At 35.1% G+C, this 17,871-nt stretch overlaps 1 protein-coding gene across 6 annotated transcripts in view; it reads left to right on the forward strand.

Annotated features, from left to right (window-relative positions):
* KCNH7 (potassium voltage-gated channel subfamily H member 7) overlaps positions 1-17,871 on the forward strand; it is a 508,532-nt gene that overhangs the window by 319,939 nt on the left and 170,722 nt on the right. For all 6 annotated transcript variants that reach the window (XM_035304671.3, XM_035304674.3, XM_035304672.3 and 3 more), the window contains exon 3: positions 9,865-10,020. In XM_035304671.3, the coding sequence (XP_035160562.1) occupies positions 9,865-10,020 (156 nt within the window). The remainder of the gene's footprint in view (positions 1-9,864; positions 10,021-17,871) is intronic.

Below are 17,871 nucleotides of genomic sequence, written 5' to 3' on the forward strand. Positions count from 1 at the left end.
ATTTGATCTTGGAAAATTATCTTTAATAATAATTTGTCATTCTTTTGAACACCACACAGAACTAAATCTATTATATTTTATCCCCCTTGAAGTTCTAGAAGAATTTAATGTTGGAAAGTCATTTATCTTCTCTAAATATCTGACACCAACATTTTTGTCCTGATTAAGATTTCTGCCAATCTATATGGAGACAAATGTAGTGCCTTATTATTATTATTATATAGCCTTATTTTGTGGGTTCTTTTTGCCTTCTCTACCATATTCAGCTGATTCTCATTATCATAGTATTTGGCTGCATTTTCGTTCTTTAAATATGGAATACCTGCTTACCAAAATTCCATTTACACTCTTTGGCAAATAATTTTATCCTGTAATACTCAGGATTCAAACATTTTGAAACACTCAAATTTGGTAATTTGAGAAGTGATGACAGGATTATTCACAAGAATTCTGAGAGTGTTTAAGATAAACACAAATGAATGGTACCTTGGCCCAGGGATAGTAACAGTGTAGAGCCACTAAAAGGGGCAAGCAGCAGAAATGAATCACTCTGCTGGAACCCTGAGACAGCTAAATGCTGAGGGTTGACAGAATCTACAAACTTCAGTGAAAGATGAAACCAACTACTGCAACCCCATCAGAGTCTAATCTGAGGAATAAATTCTCCAACATGATTCTCCTTCCTCTCCAATTTTTTGTTGGAAATTCCCACTGCTTGAAACCAAATGGGAAGTCAGGAAAAAAAGGAAATCCTTGCAGCACCTTTTTCTATTCTGAGCAGGAAGAGAAGAATAGACAGTGAACATAGAAGGGCAAACTGAGGAAATCCAGCAGAAATACGTTACCTTTGGTACCACCATCTCAATTTTTTTTCCTAGAGCGGTTATGGCTTAGGATTTGCATATCACGAATATTTTTGTTTGTCCAATCATTTTTCCTGAAGCTAGGTTCCAAAATACCATTGGATATCTTTATATTTTTGCCAAGCATTTCACACCGCTTTGGCCTCTGAAATAAGTTTGAAAATATCTATGCATTCCCCATTAAGATGCAACTTGATTTCACCTCTCTGGGAAGCCTTCCATATACTCCACACAGAGACTATGAATAGTTGTTGTTTCTTAGGTGCAGTTCTGAGAAGCAGCAGCATCTAAAATAATATCAATGAAATAAATTCAGTCTCTTCCTGTTAACTGAAATTTGGGTATACGGCCTTTTTTTTGAGTTGGAGTTTCACTCTCGTTACCCAGGCGTGCAAATGGCGCAATCTTGGCTCACCGCAACCTCCGCCTCCTGGGTTCAAGCGATTCTCCTGCCACAGACTCCCAAGTAGGAGGGACTACAGGCGCACGCCACCATGCCCAGCTAATTTTTGTATTTTTAGTAGAGACAGGGTTTCACCATGTTGACCAGGATGGTCTTGATCTCTTGACCTCGTGATCCACTCGCCTCGGCCTCCCAAAATGCTGGAATTATAGGAGTGAGCCACTGCGCCCGGCTTATATGGCCTTCTTACTATGTTTTCCTAGTGATGTTAAAAGATGACCAAATATTAGCTCCTCCCTTGTTTCTATAAGCACTGATGCTATATTATCTGCTTTATTCATCTCTAGCAATTTATAACAACAATAAGGAAAGGGAATATAGGAAATTAATCCTTATCTTATTAAGTTTTAATCTCTTTCTTTTCAAATATAATACATGATAGGTCAGCTTTACTAATGGTTTTATACTGTCTGTTATAATCCTACCAGTGTGTTCATTTTATTTTTTTTCCAATTCTTCTGTACTATTTGAAGGATTATAAAAAGTCTCCACTGACATCAAAAAGTCTCTCCCAGTGGCTTACCATCATGACTGAAATTTCCAGCTTCAGAGTAACTTTTCTGATACAGGACTTTATCTCCAGAAAGTGCTTATTAAGTGGATTTAGCTTACCTAAGAGAGGTAACATGTTGACACATTCAATGATCAGCTTCAAAGTCATCAGGCAAAATGAAGGAACAGTGGTGTTTTGATGAAAGTTCCTGTTTAGAGGAGCTAACGGCTTAACCCTCAGCTGATGGAATTAACCCCACCTTTTATATCCAACATATTTCTAGTTATGAGTAAAGCCAGAGGAGCATAGAGATTGCTGTAAAAACTTCTAAAGCTGGAGCTGAGATTTATTCTCTTATCTTAAAATTAAGCCTCATGCATCTCTGAAGTCAGGAAGTGCTTAAGCAAGACTCTTGGATAAATGTATGGACTGGTAACTTTTCATAAGGGATAAGACTCAGGAAAAGTTCAGAACCAGAGGCAAGGTCTAGGGAAGTAACTGTAGCTACAGGCTAATAGGACCAGAAATAAGGAGAATAGAGCAGGCAGTCAGATGTTCAAAAAGGACACGGTTATATTGCAAGCACATTTTCCCCATTCCCCAGTTAATCAATATCAAGCCCTATCTTACAGTCAATAATAACTTAGTGGCTACAGAACTTAAACTTATTCTTTGATATTTTCTTTATGATAATGATAACTCATACTTTTTCAATATACAAGGCAATATTTTAAGCTCTTTTTAACAGATACTGACTTATTTCATCACAAAAACTCCATAAAGTGGGTAACACTATCATATCCATTTTACAGATGGGGAAATCAGGGTGTCAGAGCAGTTAAGTAACTTATTCCAAGATGAAACACTGGGAAGTGGCAGACCCTGGAATTAACCCCTGGCAATTTATGCAGGCTTTAAGCTTACCTCTACCTTTCACAGCCTCTCATAGACACAGGGAACAACCTACCACTCAGATAAACATATGTTGCTGGATGAACAAATCACATCATCTGATTCTGTGTCCTTTTCTGTGGTCTCAGGGTAGAACTGAACAACAGCAATCATTATTCTGTTACTTTGAAAAGGGACTAAGCTAGGTCCTGAAGCCTGATATGGATGTAAGACACAAAAATAACAGTAAATGTGGTCTATGGGAAGTTGAAATGAAACCTCTCCCTCCTGCAACCACCTTTAGAAGAACACATCTGGGGCAAGATGAGCCACTGCAGAGCAATTCCTGCTATCAGGCATCTGCTGCATGTTCATGCCTCTGGCAGCATTGGGGAGCAGGAAACATCCATGGTAGCTATATGCCACAAGGTCTGGTGTCCAAGCCTGGGACAAGGATGTTCCCAACTAAGGGTGGAACAGTGCTAAACATGACAGTGCCAACTGGAAGTAAAAGCCCTATTCTCATTAGTTTTCCAGGGTATCTTTTCTACCCCCTTTATTCTTCTGTAAAAATAGTATAGGCATTAAAAACATAAAAATAAAAATCCCAAGTTACAATAGTCCAAAAAAATATAAACTTTTGTGAGAGGAGTAGAGGGCTAAAGCACCTAGAAAAAAATACCTTCCTTGTCACCTTTTTCTGCTTCTATATCATCACACTTGTGCCTGACATGACTACAAAGCCTAATCATAATCCCACTAAAGTCTCTGTACCTATTGAAGCGGACTCTTACAAGAGCTCTGAGTCACCTTCAATAATCTGTTTGTTGTTTTAAAATATGCCTTTTCCTGTTGGCTGCAGCAGAGAATCCTGAAGATATGTGCTGAAGTCAAACCCTGAAACAATATAGAGCTTTGTGTGACTTAGGTCACATCACCTTGGCCGGACCTGGTGTTTCACGCCTGTAATCCCACTTTGAGAGGTTGAAGTGGGCAGATCATGAGGTCAAGAGATTGAGATAATCCTGGCCAACATGGTGAAATCCCATCTCTACTAAAAATACAAAAATTAGCTGGGCATGGTGACTTGCACCTATAGTCCCAGCTACTCAGTAGGCTGAGGCAGGAGACTTGATTGAACCCAGGAGGTGGAGGTTGCAGTGAGCTGTGATGGCATAACTGCACTCCATCCTAGTGACAGAGTAAGACTCTGTCTCAAAACACACACACACACGGCTTCCCGTTGTTACAAAGAGACCTTGGCATGCATTAGACCTTCTATGTCTGCATCCTGACATTCTTACAGACTAGCCATGTGACTTGGGGGAAATTATTATTATTTTTTTTATGTCTCAAGTTCCACTTCTATATGGGGATATTAAGTGCATGTACTTCCTTAGGGTTCTTTTGAGGGTTAGACAAGACAAAGAATGTAAAGAATGCAGCATAATAACTGTTTTAGAACAATTGTTTAATAAAAGTTACCTATTATCAGAATCAGATGTACTGGAAATGGGAGTAATAAAATTATTTGTCCTGAAAAGGGGCCACACACCACTCACATTGCCCTGGAGTTTCCACATTGCTCATGTTCTCCTTCTGCCTGAGATGCCTCTCCTCCTAATTTCTACCTATCACAATCACATCAGACCCAGCTTTAAACCATGATTCTGATATGGTTAGGCTTTAAATTGTAATCCCCAGAGAGAGACCTGGTGGGAAGAGATAGGATTATGTGAGTAATTTCCCTCATGCTATTCTCGTGATAATGAGTGAATTCTCACAAGATCTGATGGTTTTATAAATGGTAGTTTTTCATACACTGACACACATGATCTCTCACGTGCTGTTACGTAAGACGTGCCTGCTTCCCCTTCCACCAAGATTGTAAGCTTCCTGATCCTCCCCAGCCATTTGGAACTGTGAGTCAATGAAATCTCCTTTGTTTATAAATTACCCACTCTCAGGTAGTTTCTTTATAGCAGGGTAACTAACACAGCTTTCTTTACAAAACCTTTTATATACCTGAAAGGCATTACTTGCCTTCTCCTTGGACACTCCATAATGTCCCCAGCTGCCTCAGCCTACTGAGTAGCTGGAATTTTTTTTTTTTTTTTTTTGAGATGGAGTCTTGCTCTGTCACTTGCTGGAGTAGAGTGGCAGGATCTCAGCTTACTGCAACCTCTGCCTCCCAGGTTCCAGTGATTCTCCTGCTTCAGCCTCCTGAGTAGCTGGGACTACAGACACCCACCACCATGTCCAGCTAATTTTTTGCATTTTCAGTAGAGACACAGTTCCACCATGTTAGCCAGGATGTCTCGATCTTCTGACCTTATGATCCGCCTGCCTCAGCTTCCCAAAGTGCTGGGATTATAGGCGTGAGGTACCACGACCAGCTGGATTCTTTCTGTTTTTTTTTTTAACAGAAGATTCCTGTTTTTAGTTATGTTTGTAACTCCTACAATTTCTGGTATATTACCTTGTACACAGTAGGTGTCTTACCCATTTTTGTTAAATTTTGTTCATCTACAATATATTTTACTCATTCTAAGCTATAAAATAGGCTCCAAAGCTGTAAACATAGTCAGAGCACAATGTATGGTTCCTTTTGACAGTCATAGGGACATCATGAGCACACCAGGCATACCACCATTCACGGTCTCAGTTAGAAATGACATCCACACAGGGTGTTGCTGTCCCCAGGATTCTCAATGTGGCTTAACCTTGACAATTATATGCACTTACTATGGCAGTGTGCAGATTTGCTCATATTCTAAGTAAGCCCAGAAAGTTCAGTATTGTGTTAAAGCAACTTGATTAAACAAATAGCAGCTTAGTGGGGTGGACCGGCAGTAAATACCTTTGAGGTTTGATAACATAAATATTTCTGGTGAAAAAAAAATGGACCAAGTAACTAAATATTTGCTTGGGTATAAAAAAACAAAAAGAATTAAAAACTATCATAAATGTGTCCAAACTTCCTGATAATAAATGTAGAGTTGGTTTGCCTGGAGACTGAGTGCAACACTATAAATCAGCCTCAGCTTGTTTTAACACTCATATTTCCCAATACACTAATTCAATCCACAAAACTCCAAAATTAAATTGGAAGCAGAACTGAGAAGTGGGTAAGCACCATGGGGCATCTTAAGAGCTGGGTTCTGATTTACGTGTCAGAAAATGTGTAAAGGTTCTTCCTAATTTAAATCACCAAATAATTTATCCACTGTTTATCAAATATAAAAAAGAGCTGACTTTGCTTTTCTCAACAATAAAATTTATAAGTATGAAAAGACACTAACACCTGAGTGTAATGTTAAGAGAATGCATCATGAAAAGGGGTGATAGTCAGCAATTAATTAGAAAGTCACATATATCCATATTTTGAAAAGCAAGGGAAACAACTCCTGAGGAAACACAGCCAAAAATATTTCCTTGGATATGTCACAGTTATCTAATAAAATTTCTGGTACAGAATATTAATGGAGTATTGAATTAGGTCTTTTATGTTATAAAACCTGATCTCTGTCAAACAGTATGAATTGGTTTTGGGATGTGAAAAACTCTATCTTATTTTATTTAGCAATAACCTTTTAACTTGGAATAAGCTTATGAGAAAATCATTGCTTGAAGATATGTAATCAAATATGATAATGCTACTTTAACTGGATTCCTAGGATCTCAGACCAGAGCCAATATCAAGCAAAATATATCAAATAGGTAACAGTGGCCTTTGGCATTCCCTTTCCTCTCCTGGCCCAGCCCCTTGTCTCTGTAGTTAGTCCCTCTCCTTGGTGACTTGAGTGACCTGTGATATTTACTTTCCTCCCTCTCAGAAGGTGTCTTTGAAACAGGGAAGGAGCAGTACACAATTCAGTGTTTTCCAATGACATTCCAAGGAGCTGGATGTTTTCACAGACTTCTCTAAAACAGGAAGTCGGAGTCAAGTAAACTTAGAAAATGCTGCATTGGACAACGTATATATTTGCTTGTTATTGCAGAATTTCTCAGAACTTCTATTAGACTGATGTGCATGGAGCATCTCCTAGAGAAGGATATTTCCTGAATTGGATTAATTACAGCAAGCCCTTTCCAGTAACATCCATTAACATCTCACTCTTCGGGTAACACTGATGCAAGGGAAAGAGTGAACACAGGACAAGTCTGAGTTTAAACCTTGGTTCTGCTACTTAGTTGAGAAACTTCTCTGAGATAAGGTTTTTCATTGCTTGGTTAGTGTTTGCTGGAGTAGGTTTCCATTGCTTTTGCTCCCAGTGTTGCATGCAAGAAAAATATTTGGGAGCACAGAGTGATGACTTCTTAGGGCAATGTCACTTGAAAAAAGTAGTATCTTGACAGAACTTGGTTGGAGTTCGTAGAATTCTCCAAGCTAAAATATTTTTGTTCTATAAAATGTATTCTATTCTTCTCCTCTAAATTCCATGTATCTCCTTTCACTGTCTGCCTTCCAGGAGGCTAGGCAAAATTGATGGAGATGTTAAATCCCCAAACTAAAAGAGAAAAGCATGTGAATGTGAGTCTTCAGTTGACTCTAGAGGAAATATATTACATAATAGAAATATATGGGAAACAATGATAGTGGGCAGTAAATCCCAGATTAATTACATTTATTTAATATGCTGTAGAGCCAATGCAGATAGCCGAACTTTTAAATAAAGCACTATAATGTTACCATTTTTAGTACTAGACAGTAAATTTACAAACACTTGTATTGAAAAACATGATTTTATCCCTTATTACCAAAAGCAAAATTGCTCTATTACAAAACTATTAGATTGCTATCCCCACATATTTTATTTCTGGATTTCTCAAAAAAATTATTTTTTATATATAAAAATATATATCCTACATGTTGAAAAATTTGAAACTGCCTAAATAACAAATGTGTGAACTCACAGTGGTATTCTAAATGATCCAGGAAATGTCATTTTAAATGGTAAAATCAATATGTATTTTGGTTCATTAGAAAAGTACATAATGACTATTTCTAGCATCTCCTCAGACTCTGTTTAACCAGTGTGTACTGTGATGCCTGGCCTGAAGCACTTCTATTTTTAATTCTAATGGAACAGTCTTAAATTGCTTATTTTCTGTTTACTAAAGTCATCCAGTTTGTTACCATGGAAACTATGACAAGTGCTCTAGCTAACTATTTTATTAAATGAATTGGAGACATAGCTGAAGACTGAAGATTCAGCATGCTGTTTCTAAGGCATATTTTCCAACATCTGTAAAACCATTGCCACATTTATAGAAAATATGAAATTAGTTATAAATAAAGTTATCCACATTTTGAATTTGAGAGGCTGTCCACATTTGTATTATAACTAGCATGTCTGAATGATAAGTAACACATAGGCATTCCCAACTTACAAAAAGGCTTTCTAAAAGCGTATTTGTTGATCAATTCCTTGGAAATTAGAACATATTTACCCATAGAAACAATTTTACAAATAATTGTTAGATCTCCAGGTCTACCCTCAAAATTCCTTCCCTGTGAAGACCTCGATCTATAGAAATATCCATTATAGCTTTTCTTCTCAGCTCTAGCAGCAGGAGCCAAGAAGCAGAATAAGAAAAAAGGAAATAGTTTTCTTATGCTTACTGTAGTAGAGCTTACATAGGTCACCGTTTGGGAATACTCACATCTACTGGCCTTTGCAGATATTAGGGCTCCCAAAACCATTCAGCTATTTGCCCGGCCCCTGTCTAACTTCCAGGGGTCCTGGCACTTGCTCACATTTCCTTCTCAAGTTTCATGCTAGACTAGTCTTGTTCTCAACCTTCCCCCACCTCTACATTGAACCATCGTTCTCCTGAAGATTCAAGGTGGTCTCAGCTAGTTGTGAAAAACAAAAGCAGTCAAAATAGACACTATTTTTAAATCAGGAGGGTCTGATCTTTTGCTTTCCTTGGGACACATTGGAAGAATTGTCTTGGGCCACGCATAAAATACACTAACAGTAAGAGTAGCTGATGAGCTTAAATAAATAAATCGATCACAAAAAGAACTCAACGTTTTAAGAAAGTTTACAAAGTAGTGTTGGACCACATTCAGAGCTGTCCTGAGCCACATGGGGCACATAGGCCATGGGGTTGAACAAGCTTGTAAATGATTAAGAATACTTTCTGAAGTTTTGGCATATTAAAAATATTTTATTTTTAACTCAAATAGCTGGAACTGAAATAAATTTCAAGACTATGAAATTTCCATTATCTTGACTAAAGAGCATATTCACAGGGTGAAAGTGTGAGGAAACTGCTCTGAGGGAATTCTAGAACTCAGCTCCAAGGAGTCAGTCAGAAGTCAGTTGATTTAATAGAAGTAAACTTTTCAAGTGTGTGCTCTGAATCTTGGACCTGTTGGTTTCTGTTGGAAGATGGATGGTGGTGGTTGATTGCAAACTGAGTCATCCCTTTGATTATTCATTTTCCAGATAATTCTAATGAAATCCATCTTACTAGTGCTGTAATTTTGCTTGTAAAACAATGTCATCTGGAAGAATATCATCTCATGAAGAAGATTACTGACGCAATAAGACAGACAAAACTTTGTTCTTATTTTCTAACAGAATAAACACCAAACAAAACCATTGTAATTTGGATGTTGTGAATTTTGCACAAAAAAGCAAAGAATTACTGTAACATATATGAGTCAATAATTTACTATATTATGTGCAATAAGTTAAAAGAGAAAAAGCATAAAAGTTGCTTTTGTTAAAATCAATATGACGAGTTATCTTCATTTTTATATAGCTATATTATGTAGAGATTCCGATTTAATCAAAATTTATAAGAAGATGATAAGAATTACTTCCAGAAAGTTAAAGAATATATATATTTAAAAATTAATTATTACAGGGATGGGTGTGAAAGCAAAGAGAATTTGATATTTCTGTTTTTCTGCAATGTAGTAACTGATTTTATCTGTAATGCTTTTCTGGAAAAACATTTATATTTTAAATGAATATGGTATACAATAAAATATGTAGTAAAAAAGTTCAAATTATTTTTTAATACCAGTGATCATTTAAGATACAAATTTCCTTAGGAGTGTATTTCAATTTTAATATTACTTGATAGTTCAAAATGAAGGCATATTTTTAACTAACATTCATTTTTCATCTCCTTAGGGTCCACTTTTATTTGTAACACTCACATAATTCCAGTGAAAAACCAAGAGGGTGTGGCTATGATGTTCATCATTAATTTTGAATACGTAACAGATGATGAAAATGCTACTTCTCCACAGAGGGTAAACCCAATCTTACCAGTCAAAACTGTAAACCGTAAGTAAAAGGCAATATGTACTAAATATTCTTGAAAATTCTGCTACTGTAGTCATTTTAATACAGTCTTTATTTCAATTCGGTCTCAAAATATCTTTAAATTTGAAGTAAAGTAATTTTACATGAGAAAGCATTAGCTCATGTTACCTTTTGGTACCTTCCAGAATTTATTGGCTGATCTGAAAGCCATTTAATTTGGATATCATATAATGTATTTAACCCCTGATGGACATTTAGGTTGTTTTCAAACTTTGGCTATTAAAATTATGCCAGAATAAATTCTAGTTATGTATTTTAATATGTGCATATGTGTATTATTGGGCAAATGTATCTTCAGGGTCCTGTAAGTGGGATTCCTGGGTCAAGGGTGATGCATGTATAATCTTTTCAAATACTGCCAAATTCTCCTCCACATGCTTTGAACCATTTTATGCTACCACCAACCATGAATTAGCCCTTTTCCCCAAAACTATGCCAACAGAGTGAATCAGAATCTGTTTTCTTGACTACTGTCATTACCATAAGTGAGAAGTAGTACCTCAATTAGTTTTAGTTTATGTTTATTCTATGAGTAAGGTTCATATATTTAAGTACAATAGAGATTTCTTTATCAACTGTCCATTTCTTATGTACATTTCAGTTGTTTAGTTTCTCTATCTCATCAATTTGGAAAGTAGACTGCAAATAACTTACCTAAAAAATAATGTGTTTTTTAACTTTTTCGTAAATTTTGTTATTTAAAGGGTTTTTTGGTAATGTGTCTAAATCTATAACTTGTTCCTTTGTTTTGTCTAAATTTCTGAGACATAATTAGAAAAGCTTTAACCATTCCAAGGTTCTAAATAAATCACTTCCTTTTCCTGGAACTTATATGATTTCATTTTTTAGGATCCTTGATCCATTGTAAGCTTATTTTTATGTATAGTATAGAGTGTACAGTTAATTTATCTTTTTTCCAATGGCTCACTCATTGTTCTAACATTATTTATTAAAAAGTCTATTTTTCATGAGTAATTTAATGCCACCTTTATCATAGACTAAACTTCCATATGTGCTTGAATCTATTTCTGGATTTTCTATTCTGTTCTGTTGGTTTATTTACCCCTCAGAATCATACGGTTCATATATACAATAAATAACTAATATTGCATGATCCCTTATTATTTGATACTAATTTTCAGAAGTTTGAGGTTTTTTTTTTTATTAATTTTCCATGTGATCTTTAGAAGCAACTTTTCTAGAGGTAGAAAAGATTCTTTAATATTTTTGTTGGATTCACATTAATTGTATAAGTTAACTTGAAGATAATTGATGTCTCTATAAAGTTTTAATTCTATTCAAGAATATAGTATGTATTTGTATTTTCTAAGTCTAATTTTTGTGTCTTTCAGGAATGTCTTAAAATTTTCCTCATTTGTTTACTTTGCTCCTTGGAATTTAACTTGTTGTTGCTGCTATTATAAATGAGACCCTTTTTCCCATTATATCTTCTTATAAAAGTAACTTTTCTTTCTGAATACATTAATTTTACATCCAACTACCTTAGTGAATTCTTAGTTTACAGTGACTTATATACTGACTTTTATGAATTTTTTAAGTATTCTATCACATAAAATAGAAATTGTTTTACATTTCCTTTTCAATTCTTGTATATATCATAGTTTTCTCTTGCCAAAATGTTCTGGGTATTATCTCCAAGGTATCATTAAAAAGAAATCATCAGTGAACATTATGCCTTAGCTCTGATTGTCATATGAATGCCTTTAATTCAAATGTTCCCCGTTAATTGAAATGATGACATGTGAGTTGAATTGTACGTGCTTTAAATTTTTAAGGAAGTTTCCACTGACTTAAGTTTTTAAGAATGGGTGCTGAAATTTGTAAAATGCCTTTTTTAGCCTCTGTGGAAATGAGTGTTATTATTTTCCTTATTTTTTAAATATACTTTATAAAGTTACTAATATGAACCATTCTTGCGTCCCTGGAAGAAGCCACATTTGAACATGACACACTTCATTTTGTAGTATGTTTTTGGATTCTCTTAACTCATATTCATTAGGTAGTTTGCATCAATACCAAATAGTGAGATTGACTTGTAATTTTTGCCTGTATGTGTGCAATTTTCTAAGGTGTTGGTATTAATATTATAATTCCTTCAAAAAATAATTGGGAGTTTCTTCTCCTTTTTGCATGCTGTTGAACCATTTAAATAGTTTGAGGATTATCTAGACTTTAAAAGTTAGGTGTGATTTCCCTGTGAATTCATCGAGGTACTTATTTGTGGTACCTGTTTGTGAAGTAGCTCCTTGACAAATTTGTTTTTCTTCTTTAATAATGGTCAGCTCAAATTATCAATCTTAACTAGTGTCAGTTTTGCTAGACATTATTTCCCTAGAAATTATTTCATGTAAATATTTAAATTTTGTTTTAATAGAATTATGCAAGTATGATTTTTTTTAAAAATCCTGTTTCTTTATATTTATTCAAATTTCTCATTTCTTTTACTATTGTTTAGTCCGTTTAAAATTGTTGATTAATCAATAGCTTTTTTTCTAAAGATCTACCTGTCTATTGGTTTATTAATTCTATTAGTTTTCAAACTCACAAAATTTTGCTTTTATATTTCTTAATTGACTTTTTATCAACTTACTTTGTGACCTCTTTTTTATTGCATTTATTTTCATCCTTTCAGTATTTTGGTATATGATTTTAAGGCTATATATTTTTATCTAAGCACTGTTTAAGCTATACCCTAAGAATTTAGAAATGTAATATTATTTTTCCTAGAAAATATGCAATTTTTTTCCTGTTTTTTTAACTTGAGTTGTTTAATATAGATAGCTTTCAGTTTTCCAGTAGGAAAGGAAAAGTATTTTCTTTTTTTTTTTTTTTTTTTTGAGACGGAGTTTAACTCTTGTTATCCAGGCTGGAGTGCAATGGCGCGATCTCAGCTCACCGCAACCTCCGCCTCCTGGATTCAGGCAATTCTCCTGCCTCAGCCTTCCAAGTAGCTGGGATTACAGGCACGCGCCACCATGCCCAGCTAATTTTTTGTATCTTTAGTAGAGACGGGGTTTCACCATGTTGACCAGGATGGTCTCGGTCTCTTGACCTCGTGATCCACCCGCCTCGGCCTCCCAAAGTGCTGGGATTACAGGCTTGAGCCACCGCGCCCGGCCAGAAAAGTATTTTTAAAGTATTATTTTTTTGTTTAAAAAAACTTCTGGTTTTATTGTCTTTTAGTCATAAAATGCTATTTGTATTATTTCTCCTTTTGTAATTGTCTAAGATTTTCTCATAGTTTATTATTTGATCAATTTTCTTGAGTATGTCATGTGAATATGAAAAGAAAGTGATATTACAGAGTATCAGGGTACAAAGGTTGATATCTGCTTTTTAAAACTCTACCTTACTATTATGCTGTCTTCTATATCCTTACTTATTTCCTGTCCTCCAGATATGTCTTGGATTTAAGAAAGTGTATTAAAGTCTTCTACTGTTAGGATATTTCTTGGTATTTCTCATTCTATCTCTTACAATGTCTGTTTTATGAGTATTGCTGCTCTTGTTTATTTCATAGTCACATTTCATAGTCACATATTTTTTATTCGTATAAATTAGCGTTCAGCATTACAAAGGATCTTCTTTTTTGTTTACTAATTTTCCATCTAAATTCTACTGTATCTTAAATCATGACACTTGAGACTTTTTTCCATTTTCTTGCTGTATTTTAAAGTTATCTTTTTGTCATTTGTCTTTGTTTCAGTTGTGTCTTTTTTATACAGTGTGCGGTTTTTATATAGTGTGCTTTTCTTTATTGCTTATAAGAAAATAATACCTCTACTTCAATTGATTATAACTACAGTAGATATTTACATTTATCAATGCAATCCATGTGTTTGTTTTCTTGGTACTAACATATTCTATGTTAAATACACTCTCTTAAAATATTTCATTATGTATCTCTTTTTTTTTGCCCTTTTAAAAACTGTTTTTTTGTTGCTTGATTCTGTTTTGTTTTTGTTTTTTTTTTTTGGTGCTTGGGAAAATTTATATCATTTTCCAATTCCAATAGTTATCTTTATAAGAAAATGTTATATGCTGTCCTCAACCATTGCCTTTTTTTTGTCAGGCAATATATATTGGTTCCTTACTTTGAGCAAAAATAAAATTATGGCAAAAACCGCAATTACTTTTGCACCAAACTAATAGCTTATAATCCTTTGCCTCTTCTTCCCATCATTCAGTTTTCATCAACAATATTCTATTTCTTAAGGCTTATCTTTTTGCTCCTGAGTATCCTAGTCTCCCACCATTCAGTGTGTAGGTTTAAATAGCATCACTTGACTCTCATCTATTACCAGAAAGGCACTCAGTGAGCTTATCTATTTTCTTCTCCTCTCCCTCCCATTTTGTTGGGATATGGTATTTCCAGCTTATCAAGTAGGTAATGTGTATATACTTTTTGCTTGTCTTTTGGTCTCACATTTCTAGCAAAATATATTTATGTCTATCTTTTTGTCAGAGATTCCCAAACACTACTTCTTAGATGAAGTATTCCCCTATGGAAAAGGTTTCTGGGTAAAGTATTTTCAGAGTTCTCTCGTGTCTAACATGTTTTTATATCACTTTGACATTTGAAGGACAGCCTAGGCAGATGTGACATAGTATTTGGTCCATATTCTATGCCTTGTGAATCTGGTAGACATTGTTTCATTCTTTTTTTTTTTTACATCAACTGTTGCTGATGACTAGTCTGATGCAAACCTGCTAGACTGTCCATTGTAAGTGAGTTTGGTATCTGGGGTCTTGTGTACTTTTTAAGCCCTTCTATTTTCTCTCCAGAAACTGGTGCTCATGTTACAGACCTGCTCTTGAGATTTCATACTCAGTGTGAGGCCCTCTTCTGCTGAAGGGGAACTCTGTTTAATAAGTTTTTCATCACTCCAGGGAGACCTCTGTACTCCTCTTTTCTTCATTTAGTTTCTACTTGACTCTCTATTGCAGTGTGCTCTTCTGAGCCAATTTTGCTGGTATTAGCAAATTCCCCACCTACATGTAAATAAAAGTCTGTAAGTTGTCTTTCTGTAGTAATTCTATAGGGATGGCTTATGGATACTTTTATTTGAACCCTCCTTTATTAATCTCAAATGGTTATATAGGGGTCCTTGAGGATTTGGGAATTTAGGTATCTATCATTATCTATGAGACGCTGGAGGCCTTATCACAAAAACTTGAATATTTGAGAAAAGAAATTGTTATACTATGTATAAATTCAGATAGCAAAAATATACATATAATAAAAAATATGGTCCTAAAAGCCTATTTTGTAAACCTAAGTATAATACCAAATCAAACACTGCTCAGCTGACAATTTTCATAATAGCAACTTCTTCCTTAAGTATGTCTAAATGACAGTACAATATTCTTTTAAAGCAATATTGACACAAATACATTAATGTAATATGATTCTAATATTCTGAATGTTTTACCCTGAACAATATTACACTTGGGGAATACTCTATCAGAATTACAAATTCATCGGTATTCCTGGTGACATATTTAGAAAAAAATTGAACTGCCATAAAAAACCATTCTTATTCCAAAGTCTTGATCCTCTAAGTTGATGACTGTTTTGATTTTGTTACGCTTTTCATTAACAAATGCAATCATTAATGAATGATTACTGGGAGTACACTGCTAATATCAACCTCTATTTCTGTCATGAATACCAATAAGGTAGTTTGTTTGGATAGCAGATACCTAGTTTAGTTTCTTCACTGTCTTCTCAAATTTTTATTTTTTTCCTATGGAATAGTTATCTTGCTTGGTTCGTCATATTGGATGGAAATGAAAAAGGAAGGGTACATCAGCAGCATGACAGAGAAGGGGACTTTAAAAAAAAATAATTGTCCATTTGATACTGAAATGTAAATGGAGAATTGAAACCTTGGTTTCCTAAGTGGAAGATATTCTTTACAGTAGCCTCCAGGATATAATACACAATTTATGCAACTTTATATTGTGATTAAAATAAAATCTTATGTGCAAGTTATAATAAATGTAGTAGAGATTCTGCTTCTTATTTTGTGAACATAAGTGCTTTCCCTATGCTGTAGCTGTCACTTATACAGGGACTCATTGGAGAGAGTACAAATATGCAGAAAAAGTTGTTTGCAGAGCATTACAAAGGCCCATTATTTACCACCTGTATATTGTTTTGATTACACCCTTCTGTCATTATATAGCCTAGATTTTCCTTTACTTGGTGTCAGTCTTTGAAGAATGGATTGTTAAATCAAGCATAAAAGTTAAAAAGAGAGAAATGCTTGGTAGCTTCTGACACTCTAATTTCTACTTCATTTTTTTTTTTTTTCTCATCTTTGGCAAACCCCTGCTGTTTTTTTTTTTTTTTTTTTTTGACATATAATGTTACTGTAAGGTTTATTCCCAAGGTAAAATGAGGAAACTGAGGCAAGTATAAGAAAATTAGAAGCTAATTTACTCAGCTCCCAGGCTAGGCTCTGTGGTCCAGGAAGGGGCCAAAGAAGTCTCTCCTGGCTGCTTAGGGCGTGGAGTCTTATGGGGAGGGAAGGCAATTGTTTGGCTATTAGGGAAACAAAGGGAGGGCAATTTCATTGGCTGTTGAGAGGCAGGAAGTGCCTGGAGCTAGCTGTCATTGGTAGGTGGGCAGGACCTTGAGTAAGTGGGCCTTCGGGAGCGAACAGGGCAGAACGCTACTGCGCAGGGTTTGGTGGCGGCTTCTTTTAAAAAATTCTTTTCAACAGCGGGCTGGGGGTTGGATGCATAGTTTAATGCTGAGTGTGTCCTTGGGTATGATATGCAGAGGCGAGTGTGGGGAAGGCATGTGGCGAGGCGGGATAACAAGCTTGAGTGATGACATAGTTATTACTCGGAGAGGGAGGGAGGGATGGATGTGTCCGTATGACTCCCGGAGAGGCAACTGGCCTTACAGTTACTCCCAGTGTAACATAATGATATTGGCTATTTCAAACATTGTTGTTCCAGTGATAACCTCTTTAAAAAAAATTAAAGAATAGAAAATTCTGATGAACCTCTTTTAGGAGACACATCTTAACCTTCAAAATAATAATACTATTACTTCAAAACCTACATCATAACTGCCAGCTTTTGTATCACTTGAAATGATCTGAAATAGAAATATGGTTACAAAGAAATATACAATGGTATCCACAAAAGCAAATTTTAAACTGGCATTTCTCTTTAACCAATGCTTATTCTCTTATCTAAAGTGTTAGTAATTGTGTGTGTATGTGTGTGTGTGTGTGTGTGTGTGCGCACGCACATGCACATGCGTGCACATACATGCATGCCTAAGGGGTAGGATTTAAGTGAGAGCTATAAGAAAAAGGTTGTCGTGTGTTTGGGAAGATGTGACTTTCTGAAAATTTAAATACCTCTACTGAAATAGCGACAAAAAAGGAAAAGATGTGACATGACTACACAAGAAGCATAGGTTCAAGAAAAGGGAGGTATTAAATTGAGAAGATTAAGGAAAAGAAAAGGAGTTAAATACAAAATAGAAAATATGAATTATACAAAGGCATTATGATACATTGGGCTCTGTAAATTCTGAAAACGTAGGGACTTATTTTATATTGAATTAAATAGTGGATCATTTCTCAGTACAAATTCCTGGCTTCAGAGCCAGGATCTCTGCATGAGAAAAGTGAGCATCTTTCTCTAAGAAGATTTAATTTTTCATAAACATATTCTCTGTAGAAGTCCCGGAACTAGCCACAATTAGATGACTTATGTCCTCTGGAATGAAGCAAGTACAGAAGAAAGGGTTATTTTGATATATCTTAC

This window comes from Callithrix jacchus, chromosome 6 (assembly GCF_049354715.1).
Source record: "Callithrix jacchus isolate 240 chromosome 6, calJac240_pri, whole genome shotgun sequence".
NCBI classification, from domain to species: Eukaryota; Metazoa; Chordata; class Mammalia; order Primates; family Cebidae; genus Callithrix; species Callithrix jacchus.